The following is a 12,940-nucleotide window of genomic DNA, read 5'->3' as shown; positions in this document are numbered from 1 at the left end:
TTATCAGTCAGACCTTTCCAGGCTACTTTATTTTTTTTTAAATCCTTATCTGAAGATACGTTTTTACTGATTTTAGAGAGAGAGGAAAGGGTAGAGAGGGAGAGGGATTGATGTAAAAGAGAAACATTGATTGGTTGCCTCCCATACGTGTCTCAACTGGGGATAGGGGATTGAATCTGCAAACCTAGGTATGTGCCCTGACTGGGAGTCAAACCTGCAACCTTTTGGTGTATGGAACAATGATTCAACCAACCAAGCCACCAGCCAGGACCCCAGAACACTTTATACAAGGCAGCAAGCATATTCCCATTATCACTGGCATATCTTATTCCCCTAACTTTTCTGTTTTCTTTAACAGTTACCACCATCTGGCTTTCTATGTTTTATATGTGTATATTGTCTATCCCCCTGCTTAAATGACAGTTTTATGAAAGCATGCTTTTTTTCTTTTTATTCTTTTATACCTAGAGCTTAATATTATGCTTGCTACTATGCCATACATATTTGTTTATGGAATGATGGATAAATGAATGCCTGTTGGGGCTTGAGAATCCCCTCTTCCTGTTTGCCAAATCCAGCATACTCACCTACTCGTTCTCTAGTATTTTTATATGGTTACTGTATTTTCCAAGCCCCAATTTAACACATGTCATCTAACTGGTGGGGAAATATCTTTTATTTGAACTCTCTTGGGAAATCCAATGTGCTTTTTAAGTATATTCTACACAGAATCATAGAGTCAAAGAATGGAGTCCTCAAAGGAAGCTTACATAATTATTTTCTAGTTTAATAGCCTCTGATAGTGGAATTAACTTTTCCAAAGTCATTATGTTTAGTTTAAAATAAACATGAGTTGAAGTTTTGTTTTTCAGAGCTCTTGTTTGGGATTATTGAGAGTACTCAGAAATTATTGGAAACTTCTTCAGTAATTATCTGGCCCTGTCTTTTCTATTTACTGCCCACAGGTACTTGCAGACTACCCTGTGGGTCCTTCATCATTTCTATCCAGTGAGACTTGTTTGGACAACTGAGTAGAAATCTCTCAGCATATGCTAGGTATGTCTTTGTTTTCTCTGCATGTTTCAAACATAAGAAATTGTGAAATAAAATGATAATTAAAACTCACCACTTGTACGTAACCACTTCTATATCTTGACCCTTATTATACAGTGAAATAAAAAAAATCACACACTTGATTTTATATAGGTGATTACAGTTATAATCAGATGTCAGTGGAAGACATCTGACATAGAGATGTTACTTTCTCATATTCATTGAGCCTAAAGGGCCTTCTAAGGTTTATTCATATGCCTCCAAGCTATAACTGCCTCCAATTTTTCTCCTTTTGTGATGAATGGTTTGCGAATGGGAAATGCATGTTCAAATGTAAAAGGTGTATTCTCATTTGGTTCTCCAGTGCTTCTTGCTCTTAAAATTATGAAAGCACAAATGGATGGAAATACTAATACAGGATACAGAGGGTTAAATACACCAAAAAAACATCAAAATTCCTCATCAAATGAGCTTAATACATAATTAACAACCTGGGTTTCTGGGTTCTGGTGCTTTCAGGCATTATTCTCATGGGCCAATTTCTCACTTGCTCGACGAAGATGAGGCTAAGCTTCATCATTTTGCAGAGCTGAGGCAGGGCCTGAGAAAGATCTTCCCAGGATCCTCTCTTTTATAAAACACTGCTCCCACCCTGGTTTTATGTCAAGCTCCAGAAAATGGGGGTATAAGGATATTTTCCCAGATCCTTTGTCCCCACTGGAAGCAAGCACATTTTGATTATGATGTTTACATTTGAATCTATATCATTTAAATACAGTAAATGCTCACATCCTTTGTGTCCTTGAGAGCACTGGCCACGATATCCAGCATAGAGGACTCAGGAAATCATAATATGAAGCAAGGAGCAGATGCTCAGCAAATACTTGATTACCAAGAAGATCAATATAAAGTGAATTAGTAAATTAACAGTGAAGCAGACAATTTGTACTAGAGGTTTTTAACCTTACAGCCAGCTTATTGACACCATAGGTCATGCCTCCAGATCTCATAGGAGTAATATAGCTTTATGAGTTTCTGGCTATGCTTTGAGATCAGCAGCCAGACCAGTGTATTGCACTAGTAGGTGATCAATCAAATCTAATAGACCAAGTTTATGGGTAAAATGAGAGGAAAGCACTTTGGCTTTCATAACTTTTGAATATAACTGTCATCCATATGTTTTGAATCTGGTATGGATGGGAGTGGCAAAAGAGGAGGTATATCTCTACTGCTGAAGTGTTCGTTTTAGGCTGCATAGAATAGTCACATAGTGGAGAAGGATAATAGAGAACTGATAAATTTCACTTTAAAATCTTCTTTAAAAAAGAGCAATAAAAAAAAAGCCCTCAAAGGCTTTGAGTGATGAGGTAGCATCAAGAAGGAAATTTAAGCTAGGAAAAGTGAGCACTGGTTAGACCCCTCAACTGTGCATCAGCAAGATTTTTTGTGAAGATTTTATTTATTTTTAAAGAGAGGGGAAGGGAGGGAGACAGAGAGGGAGAGAAACATCGATGCACAAGTTATATCAATTGGTTGCTTCTCACATGCCCCCAACTGGGGACCTGGCCCAAAACCCAGGCACATGCCCTGACTGGGTATCAAATCAGTGATCTTTAGCTTCACATTCCTACATTCAATTCACTACGCCACACCAGCCAGGGCTCAGCAAGGTATTTCTTAATCTTCAGTTTTTATGCTCAGTACTCTCAATGAAGTCTCCTTTATTCTGGAATAGACTGTAAGCAGGCTGAACTATGAAGAAGCAGTGGTGAATGGAGACTGTTTTGGGACATACATGTCTCATAACTGTGTTTTTGAAGGCAGAGAATGGAAATCCCATGAGGGTCTCATATTATTTCAGCTATGATTAGAAAGAACAGACAACAATTTTTGATAAATACAGATTATCTAGGTTTGAAAAAAATTTTAATGCAGATTTGAAGTGGTTCTGGGACTGTAGGTCCATACTCTCAAGTGGTCAAAATTGGAACAATGAAGACTTTGGTTTTAGAGTTCCAGCCAAGATGGAGGTGTAGATAGAAATGCTTTGCTTCTTTGCACAGCCAAAAGAAGGATAACAATCAATCTAAGACAATAAACAGCCAGAAGTGCCAGAAAATCAAACTGCATGGAACTCCAACAACCAAGGTGTTAAAGATACATTCACCCAGACTGGTAGGAGGGGCAGAGACTGGAGATGGGAGCCTGAGCAGAAAGAACACGCTGCAAGGCACTGGATCCTGCAGGTGAGGTGGATCTGGCTGAATGGCAAACTAAAGACTCAAGGCTAGCTGTAAACTACCATGGGGGTTGCCATTGCAAAAGAAACTCCTAGTCTCACAAGAGCTAGTTCATTGGAAAGTGGGGCAAGAGCAGAGCAAGGGATTGGCATTGTTCCCTCTCTGACCTCCCCTCCACAGACAGTGCTACAATGAAGCAAAGAGAGTTGCTCCACCTTGATGAATACCTAAGGCCACCCCCTTACAACTTAACTGGTGCACCAAGACAAAGAAACATGGCCCAAGTGAAAGAACAGAGCAAAACTCCAGAAAAAGAACTAAGTGATGAGGAAATAGCCAATCTATCTGATGCAGAGTTTAAAACACTGATAATCAAGATGCTCACAGAACTTATTGAGCTCCATCGCAAAATGAAGGAAGCAATGAAGGCTACCCAAAGTGAAATAAAGCAAAATATGCAGGGAACCAACAGTGAAGGAAAGGAAACCAGGCCTCAAATCAACAATTTGGAACAAAAGGAAGAAATGGACATCCAACTGGAACAGAATGAAGAAACAAGAACTCAAAACAGAGAGGAGAGGCTTAGGAAACTCTGGGATAACTTTAAGTGCTGTAACATCTGAATCATAGGGGTGCCAGAAGGAGAAGAACAAGAGCAACAAGTTTAAAACTTATTTGAACAAAGAATGATGGAAAACTTCCCCAATCTGCGAAGGAAATAGACTTCCAGGAAGTCCAGGAAGCTCAGAGAGTTCCAAAGAAGTTGGACCCAAGGAAGGACACACCAAGGCACATCATAATTACATTACCCAAGATTAAAAAGAAGGAGAGAATCTTAAAAGCAGCAAGAGGAGAGGAAAGAGTTACATATAAAGTAGTTCCCATAAGACTATCAACTGATTTCTCAAGGAAACCTTATAGGCAAGAAGGCCTGAAAGAAGTATTTGAAGTCATGAAAGGCAAGGACATACATCCAAGATTACTCTATCCAGCAAAACTGCCATTTAGAATGGAAGGACAGACAAAGTGCTTCCCAGATAAGGTCAAGTTAAAGGAGTTCATCATCACCAAGCCCTTATTATATGAAATGTTAAAGGGACTTATCTAAGAAATAGGGGAAGATAAAAAAGTATCAACAGTGAAATGACAATAAACTCACAGTTATGTCAAATTGAACCTGAAAAAATGAAAACAAAAACTAGGCAAAGCACTAGAACAGAAACAGAATCAGAGGAATGGACATCACATTGAGGGTTTTCAGTGGGGAAGGGAAGAAAGCAGGGAAGGTACAGAGAATAAGAAGCATAATTGGTAGGCATAAAATAGATGGGGAGAGGTTAAGAATGGCATAAGAAATTGAGAAATTAAAGAATTTATATGTACAACCCATGGACATGAACTAAAGGGGGGAATGCTGGAGGGTTGGGGGATGCAGGTTGGAGGGGGGAGAAAGGGGAGAAAAAATTAGGAAAACTGTAATAGCATAATCCAAATAATATACTTAAAGAAAGACTTTGGTTTTTTGTGGAGAAGAAATACTTTGAACTCTTACTGAGCATTAAAGTAGGACAGTGAGAACTATATATAAATCCAGATTAGTTGAATTTGCAGGCATGGCTGAAAGTTTTTATGGCCTCATTTCTAATCATTTCTTGACTGCATGCTTTCTGATACAAATATTTGTTGAGCTAAGTGCTCACCTATTCATTAATTTATATTGGTCCACTACCAAATTATTCAGAAATTTTAAATTTTGAGTGACTAGGTACATCTGATCATTTCCCACTGGTTTTTTGAGTTCAGGGAGCTAGCTGTAGGAAACTTGTTAACCTATATATGATATCAAGAAATTGTTACTTACACTTATTTTTGTCAGTGAGCCAGATATGCTAGAGTTGACCATGTTGTCAGTGGGATATTAGTCACTTACACAACTTTCTCAAAGTCGTCGGTGTGTCCTGTAGATGGCTAAGGATGGAAAAAGCAGGTAGGGGCATTGATTTTGATACCTCATAACCTAAAGTTGTGGAGGATCATTAAACATTGTCTTTTTAACATAATTGTTCAGTGCTCAATACCAACGGGCTTATACTGGTGTCCATTGGAAAGAGCCTTACTATTTTAGAGAGAAATACACACTGCCAACAGGATGGTATATTAATTGTTAGGGAACAGCAGCATATCTGAAGTCCATTTTAATATCTTCTTAGAAATTTCAGGGCTTTGGGAATGATTCCTTTACATACTGGGTACTCAACAGTCTGTCGTTGCCTTCAACTATCAAAAGTTTATTAAGTATTCACAGAGATGTTAGAATTGTTTTTGAAAAGCTGGAACATTTGACTGAAAGTCTTATGTATATTTTTAGTCATTTGGCCATTTTTATATAGGATGACAAGCAGAGTTACCCATTGTTTGGCATTTTTTGTATTGTTTCCATTAACCATTTAGTACCTTTATACCTCCCTCACCCCATCCCACAATCACCACACAGTTGTCTGTGTCCATGAGTCCTTTTTCTTTTTTGTTCAATCCCTTCACCCCCTAACCTCAGGATGACAGGTAAGAGTGGGGAGGTTAGGGGGTGTTTGGCTCTTTCGTTGATCTTTTTCCGTCATATTTTTGGAACACTTAGTGGTAGGTTAAGTTTTTGGTTTTGCCTTGACTTTTTACATATAGGATGTGGTGGTCTTAATGTAGTGTTGTGGTGCTATTCCTCATAACGCTATTGGACTCTCTCTCTACATTAATGATTTGTTGTCTTACTCTTTCTTTTCACTTAATTTCTGTTAGGGTAATGTTAGGGACCTCACAGGATAATGAGCAGAATTGTTGGAGGCGTCTGGCTTCTCCTGAAGTAGGCAGTATACATAGAAGCGTTAATAAGTAAAGAACTGGGGTTACAGACAAAAAACTATACTTGAAAAATAACTAAATAAAATTTTTAAAAAGTTAAAAAAAAAGAATTGGGGTTGCAGATTTATCACTTAGTGAGACTAATTAAACAGTGCTAAGGCAAAGGTGGGGGGCATGTTTGCAAAGCCTCAGAACTTGTTTGGAGAGTTCTTGGACTGAAGTTCAGAATTCTGTGGGTTCTCAAACTAGAAACGACCCAAATCAGGCAAATTTGGTATACCTAACTTGTGGTTAAATATGTGTCACTTGTGGTTTGAAAGGGAAAGCAGCTGGGGAATAAAGAATGGGATTATTTCAAGAAACTAACCCAATTTAGCTTGTGGAAGGCAAATACCAGGCAATTCATGTTAATTGCAAAATGTAATCAATTGAAGGAGAACATAAAAACAATTCTAGCCAATCAGAATAAAAAAGTGCTAGACCAGGGGTGTCAAACTCATTTTCACCGGGGGGCCACATCAGCCTAGCAGTTGCCTTCAAAGGGCCGAGTCTAATGTTAGGACTGTATAAGTGTAACTACTCCTTAACAGTTAAGTGAGAGCTCAGCACTGCTGCTGGGGAGAAACAAGGTGCTGGGCCAGATAAAGCAAGGTGGAGGGCCGGATTTGGCCTCCCGTCCTTGTGTTTGCCACCGGTGTGCTAGACTGTGATTATAAAAATGTTTACTTTACAATGGGAGGGAGGTGGGGAGCAAGGGGCGGGGGAGGCTGGGATGGGAGAAATAGACAAAAAAAAACTGCACTTGAAAAATAACTAAATAAAATTAATTTAAAAAATGTTTACTTTACAATCTGAATTCCATGTAGTTTGGAGCACAGACAGATCTCACACTCACTTATGTAGGTGTCATAATTAGCCCTGAGTAAAATGCCTTTTACTTACTTGTCCATGGATGGCTAAATATGTCCTGAAGTTGTTCGATAATATTCTCTGGAAAAGAGAGTATGAGACCTAAGGCCTGCCAGAAGTTGTTTCATGTGATTTTCTCATTTGCCCATTTTGGTGGTCCAGTTATACTACAAGTCTTCATTGACAGTACTCCTCAACCCAGATGACTTAGGGAATCTACTAGTGATTCTACTTTAGACAGGTGAATATGAACATAATTGGGGGTGTGATGAAAGCAGGGATAAAGGTCCTAGAGATGATGTTGTTTAGTACATAAATCACCCATGTTGACCATAACCAGTTTTCCTCTAAGCCATACAATGATGCATTAACAAATAGAAAGTAAATAAGGACTTAGTAAGAAATTTATAGGCCTTTGAGTGGCAACTTGTTTTCCCCCCATTATAATGGCCAAAGGACACCAGGCCATTGCCTTCTTTCCTTTTTCACCCTGGGAATTTTTTCAGTCTGCATGGATTATAATGATCTCGAAATTTGGGCATGTCTCCATGGGAACAATGAAGCCAACATTAGAGCCAGTAGGAAATTCTCCACTCATCATATGTAGTAGGGTGTTTTTTGTAAATCTTTTATACTATGTGTTTGCTTGTTCAGTAGTACAACATAATAATCACAGTCTTGAACTGAGTCTCAGTCATCATTTTAACCAATTTTCAAAATTAATCCTAATGCAAAATGGCTATCTCTAGCTCCTAACATTACACTCGGCCCTTTGAAGGCAACTGCTAGGCTGATGTGGCCCCCCGGTGAAAATGAGTTTGACACCCCCGGTCTAGCACTTTTTTATTCTGATTGGCTAGAATTGTTTTTACGTTCTCCTTCAATTGATTACATTTTGCAATTAGGATTGATAGTTTTTTATATTCTTGCTCAGCATGACTTTAAAGTTTTAATTGCCTGGCACTATCTTGAAAATCAGGATTGCTTAGAATATACCAGGTCATCTTAGCTTGTGGGAGCTAGAGATAGCCAATTTTTTGGTACATGCTTTAACATGGGATAGAGTGTGTGGACTCCCCTGGTTCCATATGAAATATAGGAACATAACTGCATTTGGAAGGAGGTAGATAAACTATTAGTGGCCTGTGTATGAAGTCCTATAGATTCTGGGACTTAGGTTGAGGACCACATAATGCCTCCTATTTTCTTATTCACTTATTGACAGAAGGATTGGCATATTGCATGCATAGACTTGTGACACTCTTCATCATACTCTTCACTTATGTATTGAAGATCTTTCAAGTGTTTAATGATTTCAGTTGAAGTGGGGAAATTAATACAGAATTAATCTAGTATTGTAGTGGAAAAGGGATTTAGTATATGGGGATAGAGTTTGAGTTCTAGCCAGTCATTTCTCTGATAGATTAAATAATTTTTCTTGTTTTTTTTTCAGTAGCAGTCTTGCACTGGGAATCAAGACTGCCCTTGTTTAACTGTGGACAGCTCTTGCCTTGTGTAACTGTGGACAACTCTTGAAGGATATTGGTTTTATTACTAAAGGAGTGAGTATCTAGAACCTTACAAGTCTGTAATATAAAGTCAACACTAGAAACAGGCCCATTCTGTATAGAGAACTAAAGACCCTTTGCTTTACTGTTGTCTTCAGGGGCAAACTTGTAACACAATTTGGAACTTAAGATTGTCAATAATACAAGATATGCATGTATTTTATTTATAAAGAATACATGGCTGGCCCTGGCTGGTGTAGCTCAGTGGATTGAGCGTTGGCCTGTGAACCAAAAGATTGTGGTTCACTTCCCATTCAGGGCACATGCATGGGTTGCAAGCCAGTTCTAGCAGGAGCCAGTTCCCAGCAAGGGACACATGAGAGGCAACCATACACTGATATTTCTCTCCCTCTCTCCTTCCCTTCCCTTCTAAAGATAAATAAATAAAGTATAAAATTTTTTTAAAATTATTAAAAAAAAAGAATATATGGCTGCCCTAATGGTTTTGTCCAAATATGGAATAGGAAGACTGGGATGTTTAAGTCAAAGGAAGCATTCACTGAAACAGCAGAAGGAAAGGAGAAAGTTAGACTGATGGTTTATTTCAGCACTGGAGAATATACAACCTTTTGGCTGGGTAATAATATTAAAATGTAGTCTTTAGATCCTATGAAGAAAAACAAAATTATCTGCATTTAACTTTCCAAAATAATACTTTTTTGTTTATTAAAAGATTATCCTCCAGAGACGCTGAAGAGCTGAAGATGTTCCTGGATAGAGTCCGCCAAAAAAAATATTCAACCACCCACAAAGCCTGGTAGGGATAAAGGTGTCTTTAACAGCACAAAAACACAGAAGGAGATCAACAAAAAATTATTTAATGAGATGTATGAGAAGTCAAGAAGTGGAGTTTTTGACATAGGAGAAGAAAGTAGAACACCTGACCTTCAGAAGATGCCTTTGTATACATCAGAGATATCAACACTTACCTGTAAAGAGTTAGTAGAAAAGGGATGGGGGAAGAGAAAAAGGATGGTATCATCCAATTTAGAGGTATATGAGAAATTGCAGGAGGATAATAAATCTGTAAGAGAAAAGAAATTCAAGACAAATCCCTTGAAGAACAGAAGACACTATGAGAAGAAAAAAATGTCATTAAAAGAGTTAAAAGAAAGTAACAAATTAACTTTGAGACTTTTACTCAAGACCTGTTCTACTGGAAATCCTTACCTATATGGCACTTGTCTTCTCCAAACTCTTTCTGAGAAGATATATTTGGCACTTCTATTGGAACCATTGTATAGTGAGGATGACCCAGAGTGGGACAGAATCAAAATGACCTTTGACTTTTATCCAGAGAAACTCTGTCAAGGCCTGCCCAACTTGGGAAACACCTGTTATATGAATGCAGTTTTACAGGCTCTATTTTCGATTCCACCCTTTGCTTATGATTTACTCTATCAGAGTTTCCCATGGAGCAAAATTCCGTTTGATGCTCTTAGCACGTGCCTGTCACAACTTCTTGTTCTGAAAGATATTTATAGCATAAAAATCAAGAAGAAGTTACTTGTCAGTATTAAAAATGCCATTTCAACAGTAGCAGAGATATTCTCTGACAACTCACAGAATGATGCTCATGAGTTTTTAGGTCACTGTTTAGATCAGATGAAAGAGAACATGGAAAAATTAAACAAAATTTGGAAGACTAAAATTGAATCTGAGGAAGAAGATTCATCTCAACAGGCTTCTGCTGACAGCGCTGTCATCAAAATGCTTGTTTGTCCTATCATCACTAATTTTGAGGTTGAGTTGCTGCGTTCTGTTATTTGTGAAGCCTGTGGTCAGGTTGTTCTCAAGGCAGAAGTGAGTAATTATCTATCCATCAATCTTCCCCAAGGAAGAAAAACATATCCTTTGTCTATTCAATCTACTTTAGATGTTTTTTTTGGAGCAGAAGAGCTTGAGTATAAATGTGGGAAGTGTAACCACAACAGATCTGTTGGAGTGCACAAATTCAATAGGTTACCCAGGGTCCTCATTGTTCATCTGAAACGTTATAGCTTTCACCGGTCTAGGTCATTAAGGAAGGATGGCCAGCAAGTCATCATTTCTAAATATTTAAAGTTATCTTCTCATTGCAATGAAAGTACCCAGCCACCTCTTCCCTTGGACAAGAATGCACATATTAAGGATTTCCAATTTTTAAATTTTTTTCAAAAGATGAATTCTGACATCTTTAGGTCATTGACATCTTCAACAAAGTTGACCTCAAAATGCGAAGATTGTCTGGCTCTACACGTGGAGTCAGAGAACGAGTCTGAACCACAAAAGTGCCATATTTTTGGGTCAAGCAAAGAACAGCAACAAAATGACCTGGGAAAATATTCTAAACACAGTATAACAGAACCCATATCAGCAAACTCAGGTTATGGCACAGCAATTGAACAAAAGCCTTTAGTACCAGGATTAGTGAGGTATCTAGAAGATGTCAACATTTCTGTGATCTGTGAAGATAAAGGTAAACCCACCAGTGGCTCAGACACATGTCTTGCAGAAGTTCATCTTCAAAAAGTGTCTAGAAATCCAAACCTAGAGAAATATGAGAAAACCAATGTGTTTGCCACTGTTGATAGTGTCACTGAGACTACTAAAGATTTTTATGAGGATAAAAAATCCAGTATTTCAAAAAAGTTCTCAAATGTAGCTGGACAGATCCAGCAGCATGAAAAGATGAGAATCTATGAACAGCCCCTTCAGGAGGAATCGCTTCACAGCCATCAGGAGCCAGATGCCCAGTGGTACACAAAGAACCTTAGAAGACCTCCAGAATTAAGTCTCCAAGAGGCCAATGTGAATTCCTTAGGTGCATCGGGTTTCAATAAAAACCTTGGGCACAAAGACTTTTTACCTAAGAAGAAAAATGCTGAAGCCAATAAACAAAAAAGAAATTCCAAGATGAGAGATCGATATGCCTATCAGCTGATTGGTGTTGTCAGCCATCTTGGGAATAGCCTACATTCAGGCCATTATATTAGTGATGCCTTTGACTTCGAGAGGCAGGCCTGGTTTACTTACAATGATATGCAAGTATCAAGTATCCAGGAAGCTCTGATGCTGAAGGCTAGGCTTCATACTGGATACATCTTCTTTTACATGCACAATGATATCTTTAAAGAGCTGATAGAAAGGGAAGGCAGCTCCCAGCCTCATAGCAAAAGGGCAGGGAAAAAACATTGGAAGAAATAAGAGGAACCTAGTTGCCCAGATCTGCTTGACTGCCTCACTAGCTATCACTTCTTCCATGGGAGGAAAACTCTGAACTTTAGCCAAAGATGAGGAGGCAATTAGCATCCAGGAACTAAGTTCAAGTAGAAACACTTATAGGGAAACGTCTGTTCTAGCCCTGATACAGTCACCTCAATCCCATAGTTGTGCCTAATAAGCATTCTTCTCTGTTATTAAACTAGAATTGTGCTTTCCATATTCTAATGCAGTGGATTCCAAGTACAGCCCTTGAACTAGCAGCATCAAAAGCATGGAGGAACTTGTTAAAATGCAAATTCTTGGATTTTACTACAAACCTACATATTCAGAAACTCTGGGTGGGTAGGTAACATCTTGGTTCTGATGCTTGAGAAAGTAGGGTAACCACTGCTGTAGTGTGTAGGGTATGTTGGTGTGCTTTGCTATTATATATTTGAAATGTTTATATTTTGTAGTGGGGTTTGATTACATTTTTTCTTATGTTTGCTTATGTCTTTCCTTTGTAAACTTGTTACTATCAAAACACACAAATTATTTTTCTGCTGATCATACACAGCAATTTGTTGAAAAAATAGTTTCTGGAGTCATGGAAAAACAAAACAAAAGAGTTGTGAAGGTCCTGTCAATAAAAAAAAAGTTGCTGGGATCCAGGAAATAAATAGGAAATAAAGATGGAAACTTAGAAATCCTCTTGAGCATATAGAGATGAGACTGAACACTAGACCAAGTCTTCAAATTGTTTGCTAAAGTCCTCCTTTTCCTAAAAAGAGGCTATATACCATCAAGCTTAAACCTTGAAGATAAAGAAGTTTATTTGCCCTAAAGAAATTGAGCCACTTTTTGTTATTTGTCAGCTAGCAAGCTGTTCTTGGTGAGCTGAGCCCATTTTGCCATTTTGGTCTTCTTGGAAGGATGCTTGCATTGCCTTAAAGGAACATTGATGACTAGAACTTTATCTGAAGCCTTGAAAAATCATTTGCATTCAGCACTATAAGACTAATTCCATATTAATCTCGCTTCTCTGTACTTTATAGCATGGTGGCCTTATACCTTCAATAAGTAAGCAATACATGCTTTAAAGTGGATTTGTAGGATTTGAACATTTTACTT

General features: G+C 38.2%; 1 protein-coding gene across 1 annotated transcript; it reads left to right on the top strand.

Annotated features, from left to right (window-relative positions):
- The first annotated feature begins 5,257 nt into the window (after nt 1-5,257).
- On the top strand, nt 5,258-11,812 carry USP26 (ubiquitin specific peptidase 26). Its single transcript, XM_037146346.2, is given in 3 exon segments — nt 5,258-5,280; nt 9,300-9,342; nt 9,344-11,812. Coding segments are annotated over 3 exon segments (2,535 nt in total).
- The last annotated feature ends 1,128 nt before the right edge of the window (nt 11,813-12,940 follow it).

Source organism: Artibeus jamaicensis, unplaced genomic scaffold, assembly GCF_021234435.1.
Source record: "Artibeus jamaicensis isolate MK-2021 breed Jamaican fruit bat unplaced genomic scaffold, CSHL_Jam_final contig_240, whole genome shotgun sequence".
NCBI classification, from domain to species: domain Eukaryota; kingdom Metazoa; phylum Chordata; class Mammalia; order Chiroptera; family Phyllostomidae; genus Artibeus; species Artibeus jamaicensis.
This window is presented reverse-complemented; position numbering and strand designations above follow the sequence as displayed.